At 54.2% G+C, this 16,733-nt stretch overlaps 4 protein-coding genes across 4 annotated transcripts; 3 read left to right on the top strand and 1 right to left on the bottom strand.

The window, feature by feature from the left end:
* The first annotated feature begins 6,442 nt into the window (after positions 1–6,442).
* On the top strand, positions 6,443–9,964 carry BZA05DRAFT_60146 (SNF2 family N-terminal domain-containing protein). The gene is made up of 8 exons (XM_051488478.1): positions 6,443–6,517; positions 6,582–7,549; positions 7,614–7,872; positions 7,924–7,987; positions 8,043–9,003; positions 9,055–9,378; positions 9,428–9,651; positions 9,703–9,964. The coding sequence occupies exons 2-8, from the start codon at positions 6,598–6,600 to the stop codon at positions 9,718–9,720; spliced, it is 2,802 nt and encodes a 933-aa protein (XP_051338869.1). The 5' UTR covers positions 6,443–6,517; positions 6,582–6,597; the 3' UTR covers positions 9,721–9,964.
* A 297-nt stretch (positions 9,965–10,261) lies between these two features.
* Positions 10,262–11,168, bottom strand: BZA05DRAFT_419173 (uncharacterized protein; the record flags this gene model as incomplete). The annotated part of the gene is made up of 2 exons (XM_051485565.1): positions 10,262–10,307; positions 10,375–11,168. The coding sequence occupies 2 exons, from the start codon at positions 11,166–11,168 to the stop codon at positions 10,262–10,264; spliced, it is 840 nt and encodes a 279-aa protein (XP_051338870.1).
* A 449-nt stretch (positions 11,169–11,617) lies between these two features.
* Positions 11,618–14,366, top strand: BZA05DRAFT_474413 (uncharacterized protein; the record flags this gene model as incomplete). Its single annotated transcript, XM_051488124.1, has 4 exons — positions 11,618–12,746; positions 12,824–13,612; positions 13,673–13,813; positions 13,874–14,366. The coding sequence occupies 4 exons, from the start codon at positions 11,618–11,620 to the stop codon at positions 14,227–14,229; spliced, it is 2,415 nt and encodes an 804-aa protein (XP_051338871.1). The 3' UTR covers positions 14,230–14,366.
* Positions 14,367–15,204: 838 nt separating this feature from the next.
* BZA05DRAFT_425877 (alpha/beta hydrolase fold-domain-containing protein) lies at positions 15,205–16,333 on the top strand (the record flags this gene model as incomplete). Its single annotated transcript, XM_051485978.1, has 2 exons — positions 15,205–15,553; positions 15,618–16,333. 2 exons carry the CDS (start codon positions 15,205–15,207, stop codon positions 16,331–16,333), a joined length of 1,065 nt encoding a protein of 354 aa, XP_051338872.1.
* Positions 16,334–16,733: the final 400 nt, after the last annotated feature.

Raw genomic sequence — 16,733 nt, forward strand, 5'->3', positions numbered from 1 at the left:
GTCTGTACATTTTTTTTTCTTCTTTTCCATCTTTCTTGCTTACTTTGATACCCTCGACTCGACACAATCGCATGCCTTTAGTTTAAGTACCTAATATTTGCCTTCTTACGCGCGTCTTGCTTTTTTTCTTCTTCTTTTTCTGTTTTCTTTTTTCTTTTCCGCTTGCTTTTCCGCTTGCTTGCTTTTCGTTTCCTTTAGCTGGGCTGGGCTGGGCTGGGCTGGGTGGGGAGGTTGTCTGTTTGGGTTTGGTGTCTTCTTTTACTTTACTTCTTGTGGGCGGATGGAACGGGAATCGGGGTACTGGTACGGGGTGCGTGATGGAATGACGCGGGATGGGATGGGGCGGAACGGCGGGATGGGATGGGATCAATGACTTGATATGATCTTATGCGTCTGACTGGGTGGGTTGATGGTGGGAGGATGGTGGATATCGATAACCTTTTGGATTTACTATGGATGACATAGGGTGGTTTCCCTTTGCTGGAATGGCAATGTTTGTACACGAGCACAAGCACAAATGGGCATGGCTATCAGATCAGTTAGCTGGTACTTTATGTACTTGGCTACTGAACTTATTTCTTCCTTCAACCGCGAATTTGGGTTGGCTGTTAGCTGTTGGCTGTTGGCGAGACATGGAGGTGGGACATAGAGGTGGATGAATTCACCGGCCCGTCGGTGCGATGTCCTACCCACCTACCTCATAGTACCCATATAACCGCCCGGTATGAACTATGAACTTATGCTACTCCGGCCCCATTAAAGCGGGTACCTACTATAGTACCCGCGCCTGCTCCAGTGGAGCCTGGGTTTGCGAGAAACGATTTGAGTTTTGGGGCTTGGGGCGGGAAGATTGAAGAGCGAGATTGATGGCCCGTCAGGACAGGATACGAGATATAGACTATAGTGCCTGTAGTATCATCGTTTTGTCTTGCGATATCTCCGTGCCCGGTGCGGAGTGGGGAGTGGGCGGGAGAGGGGCGGAGTGGGGGAGGGAGGGGAGGAGGGGTTGGGAGGTGGCCAATCACTCGATCACTCGACACGACTCTGCTCCGGCCCCCGAGCCCCCCGAGCACGTAACGGGGGAGGGAGGCGGTGAGGGGGCGAGTGAGCGAAGTAGTGAGCGAGCGGAGTGAGTGAGACGGCAGTGAGAGCATGCCGGGGATGGGAATGGAGGGGGGTAAATAGCGGCTGATGGCTACATCCTACCCAGGTTGCCCAGTCCGAACCACAGTCGTGACCGGGCCTGCGCTGGCAGCTAGCAGCCTGGCACGGCGGGGAACTTGGGAAAGCAGCATAGCACAATCGCGGTGGTCATTGGCCATTGTTTATTGGCCACTCCACTACCACGGTCATGGGAGGGGAAGGGGAGAGGGGAGGGGGGGGCAGGATGGTAAGTGCCGGTGCCGGTGCTGGTGCTGGTGCAGGCTCTAAAGGCACACTGGCACCCCACCCACACACACGCACACACGCCGGATTGGGATGGGATTGTCGTTATCATCGTTTGGGAGCTGGGAGCGGGGTGATTGGCGAGAGCTTGGGGGTTGATGCCTACATATAGGGCTGGTAGTTTGGCTGGCTAGTTGACGGCGGTGGGTTGGCTGGGTTGACGGCGGCGGCGGTGTATGTGGATGTGTATGTGCAAGTGCAGCCTTGTCCAACCTGCGCAGTGCAGACGGAAGGATTAAGGACTAAGGGTGTGCCTCAACGAGGATGATTACTATTCGTGGCTGGGAGGGAGTAGGTACTGTCTACTATCTACTATCGGTACATGCATAGCCTGCCTTGCATAGCTAGCCTGCCGAAACGTCACGACTCACGAGCACTCGAGGTTACATGTGGGCTATGGGCTATGGGCTATGGGCTGTGGGCTGTGGATACAGATGGATACGCGGGCGGCGGAATGCACCCCACATATACATATACCGGCAGTGCGCACAGTACAACCTCGAATAATGCGAATTATGCAAACATGTGCCTGAGTGGTGCAGACGGACAGCCTCACTCCTGTCCTCTCCTCTAATTCCTCTCAAGGCAGCCCCCGCCCCCGCCCCAGAGTACCTACCTCCTACATATATAGCCAGCAAACAGGTGTGCGTACTTCTCTGACCGACCCTGATCCCTTCGATGAACCCAACCGAACCGGACCAGGCTGGCTGGCTAGCTGGCTGGCTAGCGAATGTTGATTCGTGCTTTGTGTGCTTTTTCCTGCCCACGTCGACTGAGTGCGCACAGTTCGGTCAGTCAGATTTCGGTCCGCCAACCAACCAACCGGGAGTGCAGTTGGGGGGGTGTGACTTGGTGGTGGTTTCGGGTATACATAGCAGCAGGTGGACCCAGGACATCGCACAACCTCGCTGGATGGATGGATGGATGGATGGATGGGTCGGGTAGATATCCACTCCTATGGTAGATTTATACCCGGCAGTCAACGCCCCCTCCAGCCAGCCAGCAAACCGAACATCGAACACCAGCCCCCATGCCGCCATCTCCAGTTTGCTTTGCGCTCGCCAGTAGTCAGATAGTCAGGTACATTGCCCATCAGAACCGACTGGCCAGCGCACAACGGCGTCCCGCAGCGAGCCTCAGGTTCGCAACCAGTGACCACATACATATACCGATACACCGATACCTAGCCCGACCCGACCAGACCAGACACGACCAGTGAGTGCCGTGCTGTGCCATGCTAACTATGCTATTCCGTGTCATGCTAGCTAGAGTATGCCATGACCTGACATCTCGATCGGCTGGCCGAGGATGATAAACGTGGTCTGAAACCCGGTGCGTTGTTGCTTGATACCTTGTGTGTAGTTGCTACGGTAGTTGCCAGCACGGCGGTGGAGGAGGACTCAGGAGGCAAGGCAAGGCGGGACGAGACAAGGCAAGGCAAGGTACGCTCCTTCCTCCTCCTCCTCCTCCTCTCCCCTTGCTTCGTTCCTTCCACCCTTCGTTCCTTCGTTCCTTTCGCCTGCGCCGCGTCATACATGGCGTATACCGGCCCACTAGGTCGTTACTCTAGTTAGCGGGAGCGTACTAAGCGCACAAGAGTGCAGTGGCGACAGTGGCGACACTGGCGACATGACACGGAAGCGCTGCCGCATGACCATATGGCATGTATATAGACGTTTGTTGCCGCCACGATATGTAGGATGTGGGTGGGGTTTCTGCGAGAAAGGCTGGCTATGTACCTGGGCTACCTGTCCTGAACGAGACCCGAACGAGATGTGGTTCGTTGTCAGTTGTCTTGATTCTGCAGTGCGGGGGGCTCCTAGAGTACGTTAGAGTAGGTACCGGCCGGAACATAAACTTCATCGCTGTATGATAGGTACCTCCGTCCCTAATCCCGGATCTCTGTGCTGCTGCTGCTGCTGACCCGAGCCCTGAGGTCCTGAGGTCCTGAGGTCCTGAGGTCCTGTGATAGCCAGGGGCACCGGGGTGTTGCAACTTGCAGACTTCCTCCCGCTGCAACCGGTATGAGATCGTCGAACGGTGGATGAGTAACCAACTAATCACTACTCTAGTGCACGCACATGTGTCGATGTGTCGTGTCGGAGTCTTCACCTCCTCCGGCCGGCAGCGGGACTCCCTCGTTCCGTTCCCGTCTTCGTTCCCGTCTCGTCTTCGGCTACGGCTACGGCCAACCATGTATTGTACTCTACTCTACTGTACGGCCGCCAACATGGGCCACGAGTTGTGTGCTACATAAAATTGTCGCGTGGCAGAAGTGCAGTCACATGGTCATGATGTTGTATGCCACACCACAAGCAAGACGAAGTGAAAGTGAAAGTGAAGTTTGTTTTGGTGCTACATAGAGCATGTAAAGTACATACGCGCGCGCGCAGTGAACTTGTGGGGTTTGCTCGCTGATGCCTAACGATGTTATGTACAGCCTGTCCAGAATCCGCCTCGAGCGTGCATGAGCATGAGCAGCCATGAGGAGCCTGGAGGGATGCAGGTTGCAGTTGCAGGAATATATAGGTGGAGTATGTAGAATGTACTCTACTCTACACAGGTTGACAGTCCGAAGCCCACCCACACACACATGTACTCTACACACGGAGGGAAGGATTTCGTCCCGTCCCCTTTGCCTTGTGTTTGTGTGTCCTTAACTATTGGCGGGAAGGAAGGAAATGGAGGGAAAATTGAAATGAGGGAAGTTTGAGCCCTGCGTAACTGCGTGTGCGCGCGAGGGTGAAGATGACTCACATTCTGGCGAGGGTTGATGGGCGAGGATCGATGGGTGGATGGGCGAGTCACCGGTGGATGCCTTTGTTCAGGCAAGGAATGCGGCTTTCCATAGCAAGGTTGACATCTATCTAGTACATAGCGTAAGATTTTTTTGATTGTCGATACGAGAGGCTCTTGCTCCGACTCGGGGCTGAAGGGGGAGTTGAAGCTTGAGCTTGGATGTAAGTGGCAGCTGGAGAGCTGGAGAGCTGGAGCTGGAGATTCACACATACTTTGCGAGGAGATTGCGTGAGGAATGAGTGGGCTGCATACAAACTTCTTGCTAAGCTATATATGTTGGGGAGCTTGAGGTGAGCTGGGCTGCAGGCTTTTGCATTAGCCAGATTGTGCAGCGCGGATTCGAAAGCTCAGGCGCGTAGTGCGTCGCGGGTGGTGGGGCTTTGGAGGAGGGGGGGCATGTCGTGATATGGACGGGCGTGTAAAGTACTCTACTTGCGTAGCTATACCGTACACCATAGCGGGGGGAGTCGAGAGGACATATATGCGAGTGCTAGGGGTAGAGAAAGTGCATGCGTGTGGCGGCGTCTGGCGCGCAGACGCATCTACAAAGTGCCGTCGTCGAAGTGACGAATCCATTAGCGATGGAGGGTGCTCGAGCGCTCGCGTCTAGATGGCGAAATATGTGATAATTGGGATGACGATGGTGCTGGTAGTGGTGATGTTGGTGTGATGTTGGTGGTGTTTGACTGCTGAAGAATCCCAACGATGACTCCTGAGGTAAGACAACCGCTAGTTGCTGCCTCTCGGTACGAGGGTGTCTACAGCTGTGGACTGCTGGCTGCTGCTGCTGCTGGTGCTTGTGTAATTACCATACACACGGCTCGTGCTGGGGAAATCCTCAACCGCCTTCTCTCTCGTTTCTCCCTCACTTCGCGATCTCCGGAGTGGCAAAGGAAACGGACAACACCGCGCCCGCGACCCAACGCCGCCAGTGCACACCTAGCACCCAGCTAAGGCAAGCAGCGATCATCAAGTGCGTGCGTAAAGTCACGAAAGATAGTGCTCTGCATCGGATCTCCATTCGATCCCTGTCAGCAGCGGCGCAGCACAGACATTCTCCAAAAAAGGGAGAGGAGCTTGACATCGTCATATTAAGGTGCCGCCTCGCCTCGTCTGTGCTGCTGCTGCTGCTGCTGCTGCTGCTAACCTAACCCCCCCCCCCCCCCCCCCCCCCCCCGACCAGGTCCAGATCCAAACAGCGCGAGCCTCCTCCCTCACCACTTCTTGTTCCTCCGACACACCTTGAACTCTAACTCCTTCACTCCGGAGCCTACTCCTCAACAATACACCTCGCACTCTCGACCTCCCATTACCGCCCCCCCCCCCCCCCCCCCCCGACGCCCACGAAACCACAAAACACTTCCCCCCCAAATCTCACCGCTTCTTAGAGAGCTATCCATCCGCACGGCTGAGCAACAACTCGACCGTCCAATCGTATTCTTCCGACCCGACGGCTCGCGAATCCCAACGCCACACGAACCTACCCGGCTCATAGTTCCCACCAACAAAGCTTCTGACGAATAGAGCACACTCCGACCGCGATCCGCCGTAGTCGCCACGTATAAAATGGCCGCAGTGTCTCCGTGGACTGCCAACGTCAGTTGGACCAACACACTTACATTGGAGGAACTCGAAGCATACATAAACCTGCGAAAATCGAATGAGCTGCCCGTCCCATCCGAGGAAGACACCCCGGACGAAATCGAGCACCTAGAAACGTTATACCAGATGCGAAAGCAGGAGCAAGAGCAGCAGCAGCAGCAGGCACAGGTTCGGAATGGGTACGGTAGCAGCTACTACGATCCAGTGAGCGGTAACTACCACGAGCTTCCCGCTCCCCATCACAGTCGGGCGGGCTCGAGTACTAGTGACGACTCGTTGCTCTTCAATGGAAACAGAAACGGGATGGGAACCGAGATGGGGAGCGGGAAGGGAAACAGGATGGGAAACGGACATGGGATGAATGGGAATAGGACTGGAACTGGGAATGAGGTTGGAATTGTGAACGGGAATGGGAATGGAGTCAACGGACGGAAACGGCAGTGGGATGCACTGGATTTCGAGCAAGATGATGGCCTGCAGTACGAGACGAAGTCGCCCAGGTACTCCCCAGGTCTGGTGGGGAGCCCCGCGAGGAACGGATTCATGCGGCAGGAGTAAGCCTCTTCTTCCTGGACTGTCTGATATCACATGCTGACCTCTGTGCTAGTGAGGCTGAGTTGAGGAGGCTTCCGGATCCATTCGGTGTTGAGACGCCGAACCGCTGGCAAATGTATGTTCACGCCGACATGATACGAATCGCTTTAGGTCTCATCAAATGCTAATAAGATGTTTAGATCTTCGGATGAAGAGATGGCCCGTCGGCTGCAGAAGCAGTACGATGAAGGCATCTCTCCCACCGGCGCCGGCTCGAGCCCGTACCGACCGCCCGCGGATGTATGGCGTGCAGCATTGGAGCACACTCCTTCTCGGTATCCTCAACAACCTCGTAACTTCGTCGACCTAACGCTCGACTCTCCCAATCAACTGCTCGGGATGTCTGGTGGCGATTTCATGTATGATGGTGGTCCGGTGGTTATGAAAGAAGAGTATCGGGACGGCTACGGCTACGGGGACGGGGACGGCTACGAGGACGGGGACGGCTACGAGGAAGACTTCTTGGACGATATGGTAGGGTATGGCCCGGATGAAGACATGGATGATGAAGAACTCCTCGAATGGCCGGATAATCTGGGGTCATTCGAGGACCAAGCAGACCCATCCTACGTGGACACGATGCGCTCACAGCTAATTGTCGACCCCTATGGAAGTGTCCTTAATGATGGCTGGGGAGTCCCAAGGATGTTGCCCGGTGCAGTTAGAAACTACGTTGATTACGTTTCGAACGATCCGACCAAAACCGCGGAGCAGCTCAAAAACCTGCTGGAGAATGTTCGTCCAGACATGGAAATCCCGAAGGAGCAACGCGAAGGAACTCCGGATGCGATGTACTATCCTCTGATGGAGCACCAGAGAGTAGGCTTGACGTGGTTAAAGAAGATGGAAGAAGGCAGAACCAAAGGTGGTATCCTGGCAGACGACATGGGTTTGGGGAAGACTATCCAGACACTTGCACTTCTCGTTTCTCGTCCGTCGGAAGACCCAAAGCGCAAGACAACTCTGATTGTCGCACCCGTTGCGTTGCTGAAGCAGTGGGAACGAGAGATCAAGAAGAAACTAAAAAAGGACCATCGGCTCTCTGTCTTCATCTACCATGGAAGTGGCAAGAAGGTCAAATCCTTCTCCGATCTGACGAAGTACGATGGTAAGTGAATCATTCGTTTTTATCTCATGGCTGGGGAGTACGTGAAGCTGATTGATGGCAAAAGTTGTCTTGACAACCTTCGGAACGGTCGCGTCGGAATACAAGCGCAAGGAGACCCATAAACGTCTTGTAGCATCTGGACAGGCTCCCAGAGAGCTAGCACTCTTGCTCCTCGGTGATGAGTCTCGCTTCTACCGGATCGTCATCGATGAGGCCCAATGGATAAAGAACAAGGACACGCAGTCGTCGAAAGGGTGCTCGGATTTGAAGGCCACGTACCGACTCTGTTTGTCGGGAACTCCCATGCAAAACTCGTGTGACGAGTAAGATGCCCCCCCATGCTTTTGTCCATGTCATGGCTGATTAGGCTTCAGGTTATTCTCTCTGCTCCGGTTCCTCAGGATCAAACCGTACAGCGAGTGGTCGGAGTTCGCTGCAGTGGGTTCTCCGATAGCCCCCCCGTTCGTGTGGCCATTGCTGACACGTTTTGCAGACCTTCTCGCGTCCGCTCAAGGCCAAATCGAACAGTGCAGCTAGTCAGGCAATGGAGAAGCTGCAGGCTCTCCTAAAAATTGTTTTGCTTCGCAGAACCAAGTCTTCGATGATTGACGGCAAACCTATTCTCAGTCTCCCTCCCAAGGAAATTGAAATGGTTCACTCCGTCTTCTCCCCGGACGAACAGGCCTTCTACGATGCTTTGGAGAACAGGTCGAGGATAATCTTCAACAAGTATTTGAGGCAGGACGCTGTTGGACGGAATTACTCTAATCTCCTGGTTCTCCTCCTTCGCTTGAGACAGGCCTGTTGCCATCCACATCTGATTAACGATATCGAGGAGCCCAAAGGACCCGATGAGTTGACTCATATGATGACATTGGTCGGCGAGCTCTCCATTGATGCGATCGATAGGATAAAGCAGTCGGAATCGTTGGAGTGCCCTGTCTGCCTCGATGTTTCGGAAAATCCGTCCATCGTCATTCCGTGCGGTCATCTCTTCTGCAAAGAATGCTTGCTCCAGGTTCAGAGCACCCATGAACAACATAATATGGAGCGAGGGGATGATAGCTCCAAGCTTAGGTGCCCGGGATGTCGTGGAGAGTTGGACATGAAGAAGGTGACCGACCTCAACACTTTCAAGATGGTCCATCCTCCGGGTGGAACAGATGAGGTGTTTGAAGACGCCAAAAAGGAAGATGATCAGTTGATCTATGACTCCGACTCTGAGGAGGATGAGGATGAAAACGAAGACCCCAGCCTTGGTGGGTTTATCGTTAACGACGAAGACGAGCCTTTGGCCAAGGGAAAGGGGAAGAAGAAAGCGAAAGCGAAGCCCAAGGCTAAGAGTAAATCCAAGAAGTTCAGGGACGACAAGGGCAAGGGAAAAGCCAAGAAGGGAAGAACTTTGGCGGAGGTGCGGAAAGATGCCATGAGGAACGATAAGAGCAGGAAGATCTGTATGTCGAATCTGGACCCACCGTGTGCGAACTTATGCTGACAGTCAATAGACCACAAGTACCTGGAGAAGCGCTGGGTCGACAGTGCCAAAATCTCGAAGTGTGTGGAAATCATCGAGGATATTCGCGTCAACCGCTCGGAGGAGAAGACCATTGTGTTCAGCCAGTTTACCTCGCTTCTCGATCTCCTCGAGATTCCTATTTCTAGGAAGGGCATCAGCTACCGCAGGTACGATGGAGGAATGTCCTCGGCGAAACGCAATCAGTCCCTCATGGACTTCCAGGACGACCCAGACATCAAGGTGCTCCTTGTGAGTCTGAAGGCCGGAAACTCCGGTCTCAACCTGGTCGCCGCTTCTCAAGTGATCATCTTCGGTATTCATCTCCTTCTATATTTGTTGGTTCCCTCTCTAATCATCATTAGATCCTTTCTACAACCCCTACATTGAGCTTCAAGCTATCGATCGCGCTCATCGCATCGGACAGCAGCGCGCCGTCATGGTCCACAGACTCGTTGTTGCTGGAACCGTCGAAGATCGTGTTCTCGAGCTTCAGCAGAAAAAGAAGATGTTGATTGAAGGAGCCCTAGATGAGAATGCTCAGCGCGGTCTTGGAAGACTGACGGCCAGAGACCTCGGATTCCTTTTCGTAAGTTTTCCCCACTTGTGCCGTGAATTTTATGTACTGATTTGTTGCTAGGGAATCGGCAAGGACTAGGGATACACCATTTACGGTTCAATCTAACGACTCTTACGAACTGATGATACCCAGGCAAACTCTTCTCTTTTTTTGTTTCTTAACCGTTGGGGATCGGCTTCAACTGGTAATTTCTTTTGTTTTCTTTTCTTTTTGTCTTCGGGATGGCGGCGAATAGATGGTATACACGGGTGACACTTCTTACACGGCGTTTTGGAGGAACTACATACTTGGGTTTGGTCTGTTTTGGGGGAAAGGGGGGCTTGAGGGATTCACACCTCGTCCGGGAATTTTTCCATGGCTAGAGTAGACTAGAGAGTACATGGGGATTTGTGTTTGTTGTTTGTTTGTTGTTTGTTTTTCTGGGGGGATGATCCGGGACGGATGGAGTACTCATACGTGTGTGTTTGCGGTATCTTAATCCCTCATCTCTCATCTCGGTATTACTACTACGTACTACTGCTACTGCTACTACAACTACTACTACTAGTTATATACTTAATTCGAAATCAACTTATAGAATTGGGATTAGAGGCAAAGGTATAAAGACGAGGTATGAGATTCACGAAGTAGCAGAGATCAAGTCGTCGCCAATTTCCTGCAGAGTCCTGCCACCAACGCTCCACATTAACGCACTCTTCCACATTCCACGGCCTGTCGAAGGGGGCTACGTACCTATCATAAACCCTGGAAACCTGAATCTCCCACTCCAAATCTTCCTCCTCGTTCTCCTCATCAACATCCATATCGTCGTCCGTCTCCGTATCCGTTTCCGTCGCAGTAGTCGTAGCCGGCGTCGGCGGCGCCCCGTCCCAATCCCCACCTCGAAACTGCACATGTCCCTCACTCTCGGTGGGCACATCCAGCGCGGCCCACTCGCCATCGCCCGTCCCGGTGTCCAGCAGCTTTACCACATGCAGGCGCGTGCGCTCAACCAGACTCTTGAGGCGAACCTTCTCGGTCATGTTCAGTCCTGCGCCGCCGCCGCCGCCCACCGAGCGCGTGATCAGCGCGTGAAAGCACCTGTCCAGCCGATCCAGCAGCGCGAACACGCCGCGCCACTCCTCGGGACTACCCAGTGCGTAGCCGGGCAGGTACTCGTTGAGGCTGTTGGCGATCTGCAGGAGGTACTGCGTTTGCAGCGAGGGGGTGGATGAGATCCACAACAGGTCCACTAGCTGCGTGAGGGAGGTGAGGAGTGGCTGGATTGATGGCAAGCTGCTGTATTCGCTCGCGTACCGGTTCAGGTGCGAGCGTGAGATCGAGAGTAGCTCGCTGTCGAGGTGTCGGATTAGTTTGCTGGTGGCATGCGCGGTGAGAGGTATGCTGGAGGGCGTGGGCAGCGCGGTGGTGAAGGGGGTGGGGCTCGAGGGCGGCGGGGAGAGCGTGCGAAGGAAGCCGCCAGGCTCGCTGGGCTCGCTGGGGGTGGGAGGGAGTGCGGAGTCGGGTGTCGTCGAGGTGGCCGCCATGCGAGGTGTGGTGGGTGTTGGATGTTTTGCTTGTTTTTTAATCGCGTTTGAGCGGTTGCGAATTGAATGTGGGGTTAATGCAGGTCATTATGGTGGGGTGGTAGTGGTGATGCTAGTGCGGCTGTGACGTAGGAGCTACTTGCTTCTCCAACAAAGGTGGGGACAGTGGTCGGACCTCGTGTGGCGGGTGAGACTGCTTTTGTAGTAGTTTTGCCAAGTTCAGCCACACGAGGTCCGACTGCTGTCCCCACCTTTATTGGACTAGCGAGTAGAGTAGTGCCTATCGTCGCCTACTCGCACTAGCTGCCCTTCCCGCTCCAACTATAAGAACACGTGAACTTCTCCGTCATCGTTCTTCACTCGTTTTCACACTCACTCATTCGATTGGTCTTTCCACCACAACTAGCGGCTCACCAGAACATCCCCCTTCCTAAACCCGGCTAGTCATCATGCTTTCCGCCCAACTAGACGAGATCAAGGCGGGAATCCACATTGCTGCCGACAAGGAGCATCCTGATGTCTTCACTCCACTTCCTGAGTCGGTGTGCATTCGAATCTTGAATCGCAACGAAGGCGAGGCGTACCCTGTGTACATCAGCACGGTGGAGACGCCGGCAAAGGAAACGGAAATTCCGATGAAGCTGGACCTCGACTATGCTGAGTTCCAGGGCTTTTCGGCCGACAGTGAGTTGCCGAGCTGGATCCAAGAGACCATTGAGGCGAAGGAGAAGGAAGATCCAAGTTGGATGATGAACCAGGTCTACGAATATGATTTCGACTCTCCGGGCGCTCAGGAATACTCCCGCCTTTACAGCGACTGGACGGGTGACCACAGGATCCATGTGATGATCGATGGCGCCGAGGTGGGATGCACTTACCTCAAGGATGCCCAGATAGAGAACGATAAGGGCTGGAAGTACAACCTCACGGGATTTAGGGTTGCGAGGTGCCACGAGAGGGGGTTCGTCTTGAATCCCTTGCCAGACGGAATCGGCGATGTTATGGGAGGTGTCGGGGAACGTGGTGGGGAACGTGGTCAAGTGGTTCAGGACGGCAACGAGGATAGTGATATTCCGAATTCAGGTTTCCGCTGGGTCCAACGCAGTGCAGCGACTGGCAACGCGCAGCCTCTTCCTATGGCTAGCGACCCAACGAACCCTCTTGCAACGGGCTTGCCCCCCGACGTCAGCGTCGTGCAAGTAACGATCACCGTTGGAAAAATCAATGCAACCGTCGACAAGTACATAATGTTCGGAGCTTCACAGCCACCGGGACTCTACGTTCCTCCGCAGCCCGATCCCACGTGCTTGTCTCCCTCTGGCAAGCATTGGAAGCCGACGGTTGGTCCAGACGCGCCAGGTGCTGGTCCCACCCCTCAATCTCATAAGAAGAAGAAGAAGGGCAAATGGGTGCCTGCTGATTACTCTAACCGGCCTGAGAATATCATCTTCAATGCCTCCAAAAACCCTGCTTCGTGGAGGCCCATTGGGCTGGCGCCGTTTGAGACGAAGATAAAGCAGGTGAAGGAAGTTCAGTTTACGGCAGCGCAGCATCTCGTGAGGTTCCTGTTTTTCATCGGTGGGTACTTCCTTTCGCTGTTATCTGTTCTATCAATTGTAGTCCTAATGCTAATGTTCTGTAATTTGTGTTGGCAGTTCCTCCCCAGACGAGAAAAAACAAAACGGCGGGAAAGGAGGCTTCAAGCCAGACGTCCGAGCCACAGGATGCCGAGGATCAGCAAGATGAGAAGAATACCGAACCGGCTGTGCGAGAGAGTGGCGATGCTGCAGGCGGATCTGTGGCTCCATCTGGAGAATCAATTCCTCCCGATTCCGTCTCGAAGAATTTCATGAACGACGCTAATGAGGTCAAAACCGAGCATACCAACGCCCTGTTGAACCGATCCTTTACTGGGTTTGAGCCCAAAGACCGCGCCAAAATCTTTACTAGTTGGGACACTGCGGACAATAGCATCGGTGGCAAAACGTCGATGCTGACCACGAATACGCCTCGCAATTCTTTGTCGGATATAGAAGCTATCATTGCTGGGGGATCCGGTTCAATTCACCAGACCAGTTATCGTGCCCGCCATGCTAACGGTAGCTTCGTTCAAGACAACTCTGCACGGCATCCGCCAAACCCGTATGCCCGACCCCGAGAGAATGTGCGTGGACTTCAGAATACGTCTCCATTTCATACGGCTGTCGATCCTGCCCATAAATGGAGCATGGGCAATGCCGGTCAGGCTTACCCAGGATTCTACAACTATGCCCTTCCTGGAAATGCGGGGGTGAATGGCCCGTCGTCTGTTGTGGGAAATCGTATGTCAGATATCGAGGACTGGAGATCTCAGGGCTGGAGCTATCCCCAGAGCGGAGCCTCGACACAGCAGCCTCAGTTCCCCATTCCAGCGCCAGCGTTTGTGGATCCTGCTCAGATGAATGGTAAGGACTTCAAATATTCTCCACGTTCTTCTGAGAATCATCCAGCTGATATCAGTGAAGGTCTGCGTACTGGTGGATCTTTCCAGGATATGGACCAATGGAGATCTCAGGGCTGGAACTATCCCCAGAGCGGAGGCTCGACACAGCAGCCTCAGTTCCCCGTTCCAGCGCCAGTGTTTGTGGATCCTGCTCAGATGAATGGTAAGGACTTCAAATATTCTCCACGTGCTTCTGAGAATTATCCAGCTGATATCAGTGAAGGTTTGCCGACTGGTGGATCTGCATCTTTCCAGGGTATGGACGAATGGAGAGCTCAGGGCTGGGAACCTCACCCGGGCAATGAGTACCGTAGATCTCACCAGGGCATAGTGGACCGGGGAGATGCTTACAATATGGCTCCTGCTCCACACTTCAACTGGAGAGCTAACCAGGACATGGTGGGCCACAGAGAGGTTGAGCCTATGGCTCCTTCTCCTCATTCGATGATTTCCAAGCCCGAGTTTGGAAACAAACGCTCTGCCAGTCCATCAGGAGAAACCCCCGAGAACAAGATGCCTCGTCTTGGTAGCTCGATTGTTGAGTTCGAAAACTGCCCGGCTGTTGAGGGTGGTGATTGAGCGACGATTGGGTAATGAACTTTGAAGTCTTCTTACGTTTTTAGCAAATAGAAGGCAATGGTAAGTTCTTCTTCCGAGTTGTCCCTCTACTTTATAGGTTGCGTAACCACACCAATAGATTCTTTGACATAATAGCGTTTTTTTTTCTCGATCTCTGTGGTTTTTTGCTTGCTCTAATGGCTGCTCATCTGTGGGATGAATTTCTTTGTCGATTGTTTGCTTTTTGTACGATACCCCCGGTCGGATAGCTGAGCGTCTTTTTTCTGTTCTGCGAAGCTATCTATAGTAGTCCTGCAGAATTGAGCTTGACGAGAACCTTTGAAACCTTCTTTTCATAATATGTCACTCGTGATTATATCAAATAACCGGTCAAGATCTCTCTAATGCAATGCATCCCGCTCTGTGATGTACGATGATCACTCCGCATCTCCGTGGATAAATGGTAAATGTATTCTGCTGACTGCATCTACGTAGCTACTCAAATATTTGTCAATTAACCAGGGTGACGAAAGTGATTACAAAATGGCAAATTCACAGATCGGTTATAACTTATCAGGTAAGATGGGTGGTTGGGCTTCTGTTATCGGTACCGAGCCACTCATAGAGAAGACTGGTTCCTGCAGGCAAGAAGACGTGGATATAACGTGCCGTTGGACGATTACAATTATGTGTTGCCGCGGTTCCTCTTGCTGTGCACTTTTCTTCGGCGGAGGTAGGTAGGGAGCGCGGACGGGACGGATCAGAGTGACAAGGGGATTGCTTCTACATATGCTGACATCTGCCTGCGTATGGAGTGAGATTTCAGAGCATCAATTCCGTGCGACAGGAACGGACACGGCACGGCATATAACCCCACCGATACCCACCTGCATCACCCACCCTCATCATCCCCACCACCCACCACCCACCACCTTCGTTCCACCCACCACCCACCACCTTCGTTCCACCCACCACCCACCCACCCATCCCGCAACAATGGCACGCATCACCTTCCTTCTCTCCGCGCTCCTGCTGCTTGCCCCCTCCGCCTCCGCCAGCGTCGCAACCAGCAGCAAGTGTCCCACGGAGGCGATCCCGGCGCTCGAGCCCGCAACGCAGGCGTTCGTTGACGCGGGAGCCAACTCGACACCCATCTACAAGCTGTCCGTTCCCGCGGCCCGGGCGTTCCTCGAGAACGTGCAGGCCCCTGGCTCCCCCAGCCTCGACACCGTGGACTTCAAGGAATTCAATATCAATGTCGGCCCCACGGGAAACGTCAATATCCACCTGTTCCGTCCGAAGAATGCGGGTGAAAAGCTGTTGCCAATCATCGCCTACTTCCACGGTTTGTTCCCCCGCCATCGATCCCCGCCGAGGAGTTCGTACTGATGTATTGATGCGTGAAACAGGCGGCGGCTGGATCCTCGGCTCGCCCAATACGCACCGGCGCCTGGTGCTCGACCTGATGGAGTCGACAGGTGCCGCCGTCTTTTTCGTGAACTACACGCGGGCGCCGGAGGCTCAGTTCCCCGTGCAAGACGAGCAATCTTTCGCCGCGGTATCATGGCTGCACGCCGGCGACAACGCGGCAAAGCTAGGGCTCGACCACCAGCGCACAGCGTTCGCGGGCGACTCGGCGGGCGGACAGCTGGCGGCCGCAGTGAACCTCATGAGCATCCAGAAAGGCCGCAAGCACCTCCTGCCGAGGTTCCAGGTGCTGTTCTATCCCGTGACGGACCTGGCGGTGGAGAGTTGTACTTACACCACGTTCGCGCAGGGACCGGGGCTGGCCGCGGCGACGCTCAGGTGGATGGCCAATGCTTTTGTTCCGAGGAGGGAGGATAGAAGGAGTATTCTCGCGAGTCCGCTCCTTGCGAGCGAGAAGCTGCTGGCCCAGTTCCCCGAGACCCTGGTGATCGTCGCCGAGGTCGACCCCCTGCGCGACGAGGGCGAGGCGTTTGCTCGCCGCCTCAGCGCGAGTGGCGTTAGCACCACGGCCATGCGCGCGCTCGGAACGGTCCATGACTTTGTCCTGCTCAATGCTTTGGCGAACACGCCGGCTGCGAGGTTGGCGATTGAGGTAGCCGGGAGCGGGATCAGGAAGGCGTTGGCGGCGAGGGCGTAGACTGGTGGAGGATTGTGTGATACAATATCATCTGGCGCCTGGCCTGGTAGTTCGTTTAGATTTCTGTTCTGTTCTGGTGCATACGGAGGGGAGGTCACTGCTTGTTTTTCTAGATACCAACCAAATCAACCATGTTTTCGGGGGAATTGATCGATCTCAGCCAGCGGCCGGGGCTTGCAATAATCCGAGGGCGAGCGAACGAACTTGTAGCAGAGCACGGACCGTCAGGTCAGGTCAGGTCCGATAGTTACGCGGCATCGGCTATGCTTGACTTGCCGTGACCGTGAAAGAAAAGAAAGTTGAAACCAGCCTACATCATAGAGTGAAAGCACCAAATCCATATATCCATATATAGCAATCGTAGATGCTCCCGCAGGCCGCAGGTTGCAGGTGGCAGCCG

Source organism: Tricharina praecox (assembly GCF_024521635.1).
Source record: "Tricharina praecox strain CBS 144465 chromosome Unknown BZA05scaffold_14, whole genome shotgun sequence".
NCBI lineage: Eukaryota > Fungi > Ascomycota > Pezizomycetes > Pezizales > Pyronemataceae > Tricharina > Tricharina praecox.